Below are 11,855 nucleotides of genomic sequence, written 5' to 3' on the forward strand. Positions count from 1 at the left end.
ATATGTAAGCAACTCAATGTGAGCTCTCACTTTTCATCCGACTTTCTCTCTTTCTTATAGTCCCTGGAGTGAGACGACTGCATCAGCGAGCAGGAGGTGACCGCAGGTGCAGCCAACAACTGGTTGACATGAGAATGGAAGGCAGTGATAGATGGAGGGCTACACTCTTCTCTTGCTTTTTCACTGAGGAGATATTCCCTAATATAGAATTATATCAGGGAATACCATTCGATACTACCCTACATCATTGGTCTACCCAATCATGTTGGGTAGACCAACATCATTGGTCTACCCAATATCGTTGATCTACCCATTCACAGGCTCAGTGGGTAGACCAATGATGTTGGTAGTACTAGCAGTGAGAAAACTACACTGTGCATTGGCAGACATGACGTTTCAATACCATCAACATCCATTGCAACAAATAAGGTCTAGTGAACTTTTTTATTTACATTATTGGTGAGTGTGTGGGACCTTCTACCACACTTGGATTAGTGTATAAGAATTTCTTCCTTTGTCCCACAAGGCACTAATTCGGGAGCAAAACCTTTTCTTGGGAATCATATCTAAAAACACGTTTTTCTTTTTCCCCTAGGTGTTCCTATGGCACGTCCAGCTGGGAGGAGACCCTGGTCAGAGTCAGGACCACGTGGAAGGATTATATCTCAACACTGGCTTGGGAACACCTTGGGATCCCCCAGTCAGAGCTAGTTGATGTGGCCGGGGAAAGGGAAGTTTGGGGCTCCCTGTTGAAGCTGCTGCCCCAGCGACCCGACTACCGATGAGCAGATGAAGATGGATGGATGGATGGATGCTTCGCTGATGGTTTTCAAATTGCTCTGGATGAACAGATTTAGTTACAGGAAACTCAAATGAGTTTTCTTAAGGAAATAAAAAGAATTTGATCGAACCAAATTTTCAATATGGTTCGATCAATTCATAATTTAGGTCAAAATACAGCTGCTTGACCTTTAACATGAATTTAGATAAAAAAGAGAGGGTCTGTTCACATGACCCCAATGTTGGGCTTGATTTCAACATTTTTGTGCTTGTTTTTAAGAATTTAAAGGGACTCACTCCTTTTATTAATCATAACTTTCCCAGTTTCATACACAAATCAGAGCACTGACATCAACCAGATGTGTCTGATGCACCTAAAGTTTTTAAAGTAGAGTTTTTGTGGCAGATGCTTCCTTTTGTTGGAATAATAATAATAATACATCACTGACCCTACTCCAAAAAAAACTATTTCAATGTCGACTTTAAAAATCTAAACTTTTCACAACATTTCCAAAAACACATTTTATGTTTGACGTCTTACTTACCACATGCCATCCACGCTGTCCATCATGTTTCAGTGATAATAATTCAGTGACCCTGCAGGGCCACCAGCCAACCACTTTGCCCATTCATCAAATCACAACCATGAACAACGTAGCACGCACAAACAGAAAACTTCTCCAGCAGTAATTTTATCTGTAAATTCTGTACTGAACCATGACTGACAATCAGATGAAGGTTTCAGAAGTGGAACACGTCACCAGCTAAATCCTTCTTACCGTGTTCCACCTAAGAAACCATAGAAGAAAAGCGGCGCCACCTGCTCAGATAAGCAAATTCACGCAGAGCCTGGTTGGGGCTGACTGTCATGTACCCAAGGTAACGTATGACCAAACAGCACATCCCACTGTTTCCTGGGGGGCGGGACAAGCTGCCGGGCAGGGGAGCCTCTCACAGTGCAGATCAGCATAGTTCTGCTTAAACAGTGTGTCCAATATAATCCCATGGGATTACTGGTCCTCAACCACATCTTCTAAACTGGTCAACCCTTCACATCTCAGCTGCTGAACCAGCGTCTACTCTTGACTATATCTGGTATATTTGCCATTACATGATCTAAAACAAAGAAATATAGAACTATGAAAACAGCATAGTAAATTTGGAGATATTAACATTCAGTACAGATGATTATGAAAACGACCAGTCTAAAGCAATCTTTGAAAGAGTTGGCATATCTCTGGACTGAAGGAGAAACCTCATTTGCATACTCACTTACAGTATCATGTCATGCAGAGTCTTGCTTTTTGTTCAGTTACACAGACTGTATGGTAGTGTTCACCCTCCACACAGACGCTAATGCATTTCCTATTGAGACTAAAGCAATTGAGAAAACAATGTAGGCAGATAGTGCTAAACATTTGTGCCTCGGTTTCTATGACTACAATGGAATATTTCTATCATTACAAACTATAATGAATTGACATTATATTAATGCTTTCTCTTTTGTTATACATAAATTTAAGTAGTCAATCTCTATATCCCTGGAATAAACTTCAATAAATACATTTTCTCTAACTAATTTAAATAAGACGCTGTGTGCAGAGTTAAAAGTTTAAATTATTGTAAATGTGGTGTCTGTCACATGTAATGATTGGACTCAATGTGTTTTAGAATAGCATTTTTAAAAGGTGTCAAAATTAGCCAATATGCAGATTAAATTTCAGGATATTAGCCATTTTCCCATTGGAAAATTTAAAGAAAATGTATATAACTTTATACGTGAAAAGCTCCAGGATACAATGTATTTGCTTTTCATATAACCTTGCCATCCTATTACTAAATAAATTGTTTTTCATTGTGTTAGTTGGAGGAAAGAATGTCCAAGACAAATATTCTACAACAGAACATGTAGAAGAACAGTCTGCATGACTTGATACCACTTGAAGTTTTTTGATTGTGTAGCACTCTCAATCACCAGTGTGCATAAATGTGGTTCTTTAGAAGTAATTTTTATTTAAATATGAATCTCTAGTATCATGCAAAGCAGAGTCAATGAATGTGGCGGTAACATTCAGTAACTATCAGTTGCTTGTTGTCTAACTATCCCTACTAGTTGAGAAGATGTGGCGTTGGTGAGACACAAGTTCACTTTCACATACAACCGTTTGGTCCACCCAGGTGTTCTGGAGACACTTACCTGTTCTGTTGGCTGTAGGTTAAGGGGTCATGGGAGGGGAGGGGAGTAGAGGACGAGTTAGGGAGCATGCAGGAGCTCAGTCCTGATTCATACATCGCATCACTCAAATCCTGCTTAGTCCATCCTAATGGACAATACCAACGAAGCATCTAGCATCATGCACAGAGGCCCCCCATGCATGGTCAAGGGCCTAGTCAAAGAGTGCTGTTTGCCCCCAGCAAAAAGTGGGACCGCTAGAATAAAGGGGGACAGGCAGAGGCGTCTACCTTGTTGCATGAGAGCTCCAACTCCGAACCAGAAACTATTTAGCAGGGTGAAATGATTTTCCACTACATCCGAGTCCGGATTGCAAGGGTGGGGGTTATACCACTCGTAGGGACTAAACCTGCGGCAATTAACAGAAAGCACACACATATGTTTACTGCAGTGACACAGAGACACAGGAGGAACACAGTGATATAGGATCATCGTCAGTTGTTGATCTGGGGACATAGAAGAGAGAAAACAAAGGTTTGTTAGTCGATGCAGAGATGAGACGCACTTCCCAAACCAATAAGATCACTTTGAATGAGTTTCCTTAACAAATCAGTCAAGTTTAAGCATAAAAAAAGACAACTCTGATTTCCTTGATGTTTTTTTTAAATAATAACGGAAAACAGTACTTGGAAAGTGGGCTAGAATCCACAGCACTTTTATTCACTCTTAGATAGGAGTGTCCATATCTACGACAATTCCCCCAGTAATTTCAACAGTGAGCTCTTGGAATAACTCCGTTTTCAGACAAGTGAAGAACTAATAATCCTCATAATCTTGAATAAGCAATAATATCTAGCAGATCAAACAGTTCATTCCCATCATGCTCACACACACACACACACACACACACACACACACACACACACACACACACACACACACACACACACACACAAGCCTACGCACACACACCGCCCTCAGTCGACACACTTCTAAAAACAGAGATTTCTCATTTAGTCATTTTAAATAAAGGTGACATTAAATTAGTAAAGGTTGATTGGTCTACAATTAAGCATCCTGACCTGACTTTGCTTTGTGCTGGATAAGCAGGGAAACCATTGGCCTTGTTTCTACTTGTGCTATTAAACTGACTTAATTGTTTGACAAATTAAATTACAGACTCATCTTAGTCCACCCCTTTTATTCTGAACAGGAATTCAGAAATAATAAATTCAGGGATACATAACATCTGTATGAAGGATGACACAGATTGAACCATCACAACCCATGTGTCAACGTTTTGATCTATTGTCCTCTTGAGGAAGTACAGTGGACTCAATACTGCAGTACACTACACTATATGAAGATACATGACTGTATTGATCCAATACAGACTCATACCTGTACCCTGTCATTGAATAATGGGTTTGACCGTCTTGTTGCGGTTAGCGGTAACGTTCCATTTCAACTCAACACCAGTGTGCAGCTGAAGACCTCTCCATGTCCGTCTTGTTTCTCACAGAGAACCCTCAGCCTTAACTCGATCTGTCTGCTCACTCTGTTTGTCAATTTACAGAACAAAATTGAGTCGAGATAAACCGTGACCTTGCGGTGAAAATACGCTTCTATGTGGCCCAATCGCTTGCGTTAGAGGTCTTTGAGTGTGTTTCCTCCAATCATGTTGTGAAACGCAAATTACCATTCACCATGAGCATGGATGAGCAGAGTTGTCAGTACAACGCTAGATAATGAGAGTAGATGGCTGGACCGCCACCGCTGCCGGTCGGGTCAGGGGGATTTCTAAGCCAAACAACACAGCGTTAGCTGCTTGGCAAAGTTTGCTGTCATTTTGATCCAATTACACTGCCCTTACATTATCTCAGGTCATCCGCGCTGCAAAAGGAGAATCTTTGAGCAAGGTCACTGCAGACGCTGCCGTGAAAAGGAAAGGATTTTTACCAGAGGCGAAGAAACAATGTGAGGCTATTATCTGGGGGCAGGTCGTTCTGCAGAAAACTTCAGTGATCACACATATGATAAAGCCAGTCACAGGACCTGGGATGACCCACTCCCAACAGCCCATTAGCTCAGGTTAATAGGTTTCACTAGAGCATTTAAATATTTCTATTGTATATAATGTAGAAATAAAGGCCCACCTAAGCAAATCTGTCCACTTTCTAAAAAGATGCTGTGGAATTATAAGTCATAAGCTCATTCAGAACCAAATCAAACATGAAGAAGTAGTAGTTAGTAGTAGAAGTAGTAGTTAGTAGTAGAAGTAGTAGTTAGTCTGCAATACAAAGACTTCTTTTTTGTTTTAATCATGGCACCTTTTAGTTACTGGGGTATAACTAGGCAGCAAGTACACATTTTGTCTTAAAAGTTGATGTTAGAGACAAAAAATTGACAACATGACAATTTGAAGGTCAACCCCGCCAGTTGGGATAGGCTCCAGAAGAGCCATGACTCACAAGGTAGATACGTGGCTTTAGATGAGGCAATTATAATCATCTTCTCTACAAACAAATGGATGGATAGTGTTTCATCACCTGTACCTACACCTGCAGAACCAATAGCAGAGGTTGTGATGTCATAGGGGGAGCATATGGGTACTAAGTAACACTTGATCACAGTGACATCGGCAACTGAAGATGTTTGGCCGTGCAGCAGCACAACAGTCGTTGTGGTTGTGACACACGTCGTGGTTGTTTTGCGGTGAATGCCTGCAGCTTAAGTTCACACATAGTAGAAAGAAACTACCCTACCTGCCTGTGTCTGTCTCTCACCAACATGATTATTTATACAAATTACGACATGCATGTGCTTATCTACCTGAAAATCGGTATTGGCTAAGACTTGTCTGCTGGGAGCAGTTACATTCATGACTCCTGAACCAACTTGCTTGTAGCTCAGACTATCATCTTTCTCTAACAGGAAGTTCATGAATTAGATGGTTGAATGAAACATCATTTCCTGTACCTGAACACTGCTTAAACCTTTTTTTGAGACAAGGTCCCGATTCTAGACATTTCAGTGGGTGAGGCTAATATGAGCTTGGATAAATGTTACTCTTCAATCCCGAGTCACAAAAGAGAAGATGGATCCATTGTACACAAGCTACATGAGTCACACTGCAATGTCCGGTCAACAGAGTGTGTGTGTGTGTGTGTGTGTGTGTGTGTATGGCAAGGCAAGTTTTTTTTACAAAATAAAGTTTATATAATTTCATAAGTACTGTGTAGTTTCTAATAGGTTAACTTTTCTCATACAGAGCACCTGGCTTAACCAAGTAGTTTATTGTATCATTAAAGATTAAAGATTAAATTAAACTTCATTGATCCCCAACGGGGAAATCATTTTTTCACTCAGGCTATACATGCATATAAATGTGTTAAAGACATGTGCTCTTTAACATTGTGTACAGGCCCCTGAAACAAACACAAAACACACTCGGGACCTGTAGGCATGCAAATTAGTACAGTACAGGGGAGGCAGAATGACGGGCAGCGACTTTGGGGTGCGCTCCAACATAGCACCTTTTAAGGGGGACAGCGCCTTGCTCAGTCTAATGAATGAGCTGTAAATTTTTTATTCATGGAATCATTATTTCTGCTGCTGACAGCTGTACCAGTTTGCAGTTTCAGGTGCTTCCACTGTATTTTGGGGGCATCTGTCTCCAGATATTTTTTTCTCGGTTTAAATCTCAGAGAAAAAACAATCCAATTAAGTCGACAAAGAAGATTTAGACACATCTGTAAACAATATTTGAGAGAAGTGATGTTTTGTGTATATAAAAACATTTTAGATCTTTGAACTCATGAAAAATGGGAAGAAAAAAAAGTATTGCATGAAATTTTTCTTCAGTGTATGTGAGTCAGAAGTTAGTGAGTCAAGCTCATTTCACAAGTTATACCTGACAACATTATGTATGTACTGTAGATTTTCTTAAGGTTCGCTCACGGCTGATGAATGTAATGTCCATTGTTTCTCTTCACACTAATATGCCTTTTCAAATCCTGTGCACCACACTCTTAAAGCAAAAACATGCAACAGCAGCCCAGCATGCATTTGTTTTATACAAGAAAATAAGAGGGGGAACAAAGAGGGGAAATCTGTACACTTACCCAAATTCATAATTATTGTGATATTTAACACAGAAAGGTGCATATTCTGAGCCAACTTAGATGACAGTTGCCGCTTTTTGTTTCTTGCGTAAACATATTGCCAGTAACATTGGAACACATGTTTTAACTGCAAAAGTCTTCTGTCATGGCTGCAAAAGAGCATCGTTTCACCAAACATACTTTTCTTCCTATTTTTTCTTCACTATGCTTCAGAAAACTGCCAGAACCAGAAGCCACTAGTTAAAGCAGATGCCATCAACACATAATTGTTGGAGCAAAGGCACTGAGAAGGTCCTTGTTTTTGGCTGAAACATGCCTTCTTCTCAGTGCCTTTGCATGACAACAGGATACAATACATTTTCTTGTATCATTTCATTAGACAAATGATTCATGGTGTTGGAAACGTGATCTAAAAAGCTATGGAGGGGTCACCATTTCTTATAAATATACCAGGCAAAGCTAATATTTTTTTAGTGCTGTTGAGGTCAGGTCACACAGAAACCCACACAGCAACAAGACACATCAAGGACATAAGATATTTTTGTGATCTAAAATACAATCATTATTGTCTAACTCTATAAAAAATACATCTTCCAAATACTCCATATAGACCTCTAGACTTCTACAATGTGATCAAACTCCAAACAATTTCTAGAACGCATATGTCTTCAGATGTGTTCTCACTAAGCACATTGAAAGCGATATGTTATCTCTGCAGAAGTTACTTGTTGGCTTTTATTTTTGGAAAAAGTTTGAAGAAAATACGATGAGTAGATCTGACATCCAAAAACAAAAAATACAATTAGAAAGACATTTCACTTTAACAAAATGTCTAATCTGCTGAAGTGCCAGTTTAAAGCTGCAAATCTCTAAACACTATCCACAGGAGAAAAACAACAATATCTCTGAATCACTGATGGTTTTGAAGCAAAGTGAGGAAAAGTGAGGACAGAAAAGAGTTAACGCTGAGACACTGGGGACCAGACGGGAACGGGGGATGGTGGTGGGTAAGGGTGAGGGGAGGGTTAAGCTCACTACTCCTCATTTTCATATGCACATCCATATGAGTGGACAACCAGTCACTCTCTAGGACACATTCATGCAACCCTCAACCACTAATAGAACTGCATCGTCTGCGTAGCTTTAAAAGTCTCCTGGGCTTTTCTACTGGCTTTTCTACTAGTTGGTGTTAAAGGAGGCCTGGAGTAACTCAGCAGCCTAGATGTTCAGTCTTCTGTCATTCCCAGGGCATTACATACTATTTCATCAAGTCCCCAGGCATCTTATACAAATGCAAAAGGTAAACTTTGCAGTCAGGAATCTACTTCCAGTGGAAACACATCAGTATAAAAGATTAGTGCAACTGCTGCAACCTGGAGAATCTCAAAGTCCCACGAAGGGGAAAACCGTGGAAAAACTGTAGTCTGAGATTGGGGTTCACTTTCTTTCACTTTTGCTCATTCTCTTGCACCATGATCTAGAGTTTGCACAGTGTTGGCGAAACCCACGGATTGGAAGGTTTTGTGCATGAAACAACTTGACAACATCTCCCTTGTGCATCTTGTTGAGGTGTCCGACAGACTGCTGTTGGTATTTGGCTGTGTAGGATGATATTTCAGATATTTTACAAGGAAATTAATTCTTCATGGATTTGCAATGGTGGCAAAAATGCATGTAATCCATGCTTTGATCACATTCCACAGCGGTGGTGTTGAGTCTGAACTTTGATACAAGACCACTTATTAGTGTCAGCATTGCCACTGACGAGGAAGCTTTTACCCCGTCAACGTGCTCACAATACAGATCCTGTAATTACAGAGATTAGCCTGTTGCGATGGTAGCGATTCATGTGTCTGACTGTGTGATCATTTGATGTGGCATGTTACCTGGCTATGACAAACAGCACACAACTGACACCCAAGTAAGCCAGCAGAATATACATCCAGATATCAGGCGAGAGTGGGTTGAGGAAGGAGAAGACCCCAGGGTCTGTCCCGTTGGGCTTGCGGTACAGTATACTTATACCCAGCGTCATGAAGGGCTTGGAGAAGTCGATAACCTTCTCCCGCACATACGTGATGGCGAGGGGAGCCACTGCCAGATCAGCTCTCTGTCAACAGCAAACATAAAAGGGAAGAGAGACAAGCAGTAAGTCATGGGCTCAGGAGACAGTTGGAGGCAATCACATTAAGGAAACAGTCTTTACGTAACACTTTACACAATATTCTGTTAATTTCAATGAATTTAGAGCTCTGTCCACCCATGAAATGTAGTCACACCACTAAAATCACCTTTCTGTTCTTTTTTTTTCAGCTTTTTTTTTCTTTGTCTACACTCTTTATGTACATGGACGTAGGTTGAACATTCACACTTCAGAGGCTTCATCTTCTTTAAGACAAGATGATGGTAATCACATCAACTTCAGCCGCTTAAACTGCGATACTGCAGCCTATCCCAGCTAACATTGGGGGAGACACAGGGTACACCACAAATGAGATGCCAGCTCAATGCAATAACTCATGATTGAATCATAGGTAGACTTTTAATGTCTGTCAGGTGTGATGTGTGATAGAAGAGTTTCAGCTAAAATGAAAGGAAAGGTGAACAAAACTGTGGTGAGACCAGCAATGTTGTTTGGTCTAGAGACAGTGTCATTGAGGAAAAGACAGGAGACAGAGCTGGAGGTAGCAGAGATGAAGATGCTGAGGTTCTCTCTGGGAGTGACCAGGATGGATAGGATCAGGAATGAGTACATCAGAGGGACACATGTTAGAGGTTCTGGAGATAAAGTCAGAGAGGCCAGACTGAGATGGTTTGGACATGTCCAGAGGAGAGATAGTGAATATATTGGTAGAAGGATGCTGAGTTTTGAACTGCCAGGCAGGAGGCCTAGAGGAAGACCAAAGAGGAGGTTTATGGATGTAGTGAAAGAGGACATGAAGGTAGTTGGTGTGAGAGAAGAGGATGCAGAAGACAGGGTTAGATGGAGGGAAGGGAAAAGCCAAAAAGGAGAAGACAAAGATGGACAAACCAATATGATTAGACCTGTATAACCAGTATTTTAATTGAACCACATTTTAGTCAGATCCACACACATTGTTCACCATCTGTAAGACCCATGTATTTAACCTTTTAAAGAGAGCTATCCTGATGTTTTTACATCATTTGATGCAGAATTCAGTTACAAATGACAGCAGGAATCAGACCCACATTACTAGATAATACAGTGTCACACCATGCTTATAATTGTATTACATTAACGCTATTGAAAGCCACGCTGCTGGCTTTCATTATTTTATGAAAGGCACATCCAGTGTGTGAACTTGGACTCATACAGTCTAACACAGTGTCTGGTGTGTTTTCCTCCTGTGATACTCAGTCGCACAATGCTCAGCAAGCCCTACATGATATACGGACAAGAAAAAAACATTATAAAACTGAAGAAGATCTCATCCAGACAGAACAAGCCATGGTTTGAGGTGCAGGCCTTTCCTGCACATTTAACAGGTGACAACATTTTTGTATCAGTCATTACAGCAACCACTACTTCTAAAGACTCAGTAGGCTCCAGAGATGTAAGCTGTGATTAACTGGTGGTAACAACAGGAATGTGATCCTTTAGGGGCTTAATATACGTATATCTGAAATCAACATTGCAGGTTTTAATTAAGCCCTTTAGCCAGTCCTGTTCTGATGACAGCAAGTCAGCAATTTCACTGTACTTAAACATATTCCATTCCATTTCATGTCAAAAAATATTTATATTTCTTTGCTTACAAATCAACTGTTTTGAAAATCTAATTAATGACACTCTAAAATATGCTGCAATTGATTCAGAGTTGAGCAGCTGCTAACTATTAACAAAGCAACTGGTTAACCATCGGTAGCCCAAATAGAGAAGAGTCTTTCTTGATGACTTCAAGAAACAGAACGGAACAGTACATTGTAGCAGAAATGTCTTCTTTACAAAATATTCTTTATTTTGAAGTTGTTGGCCTTCAGTCCCTTAAAAATTTTGCTCTAGCAATGCCCACAAACAAGGCAACACAAACATACAATTGCAGCAACTTGAAACAGTACTGCACAAACACGTCAGGAAGTGTCCATCAGACACACAAGACATTACTTCACTCAACACCTTTGACAGAATTTTTTCAACTTGTTCAGCACAATTCAGCATTTTCTCTTCTCCGAGTCTGTTGCAATCACCGTCTGCCAGAGTCCAGGCACGACCCTCTGCAAAAACTAGGGCAAACCAACTCTGAGCATCATCTCACAAGAGAGATGATCCTTCACCCATTAAATACGAGGCAATCTGTCATGACAACCTATCAAGAACAGGAACTGAATGCAGGCCTGGAGTAGCAAAAGGGGACTTGACCTAATGTGGTGCTTCTTCTAATAGGGTCAGATATTGACAATTGGCTGTGCTCAAGCAGTTTACCCTAACAGAGTGCTTGTGGGGTGTTGTGATGTACACTGTGAATAGGTTGTTGTGTGTGTTTTAATAGGCTCTGTAGGGGAAAGAAGTCACAGCTGAATCCGTGGCATCACTAGCCCCTCAAACAGAGTCATTACCACCCTCTTCTTTTGATCGTTCCCTTTGTCTTCTGTCTTAAAGCTGCAGTGACCTGTTTTAGAATAACTTTGTCCTCATTTGTTCATAAAGTATAACTCTTCCTGTGCTTGGTTAAATAAAGAGCGGTGCTACCACACTATTAATAACATGCCTACCCAACTGTGACCACACCTGGTATTGATGAATGTATGTTTTCTTC

General features: G+C 40.6%; 1 protein-coding gene across 3 annotated transcripts in view; it reads right to left on the reverse strand.

Annotated features, from left to right (window-relative positions):
- grik2 (glutamate receptor, ionotropic, kainate 2) overlaps window positions 1-11,855 on the reverse strand; it is a 182,736-nt gene that overhangs the window by 37,419 nt on the left and 133,462 nt on the right. For 2 of the 3 annotated variants that reach the window (XM_068332727.1, XM_068332728.1), the window contains exons 12-13: window positions 8,964-9,187; window positions 3,244-3,362 (exon numbers count right to left, since the gene is read on the reverse strand). In XM_068332727.1, coding sequence (XP_068188828.1) covers window positions 3,244-3,362; window positions 8,964-9,187 — 343 coding nt within the window. The remainder of the gene's footprint in view (window positions 1-3,243; window positions 3,363-8,963; window positions 9,188-11,855) is intronic. The other variant, XM_068332729.1, reaches the window with a different exon arrangement.

The sequence above is a fragment of the Antennarius striatus genome, chromosome 14 (assembly GCF_040054535.1).
Source record: "Antennarius striatus isolate MH-2024 chromosome 14, ASM4005453v1, whole genome shotgun sequence".
NCBI lineage: Eukaryota > Metazoa > Chordata > Actinopteri > Lophiiformes > Antennariidae > Antennarius > Antennarius striatus.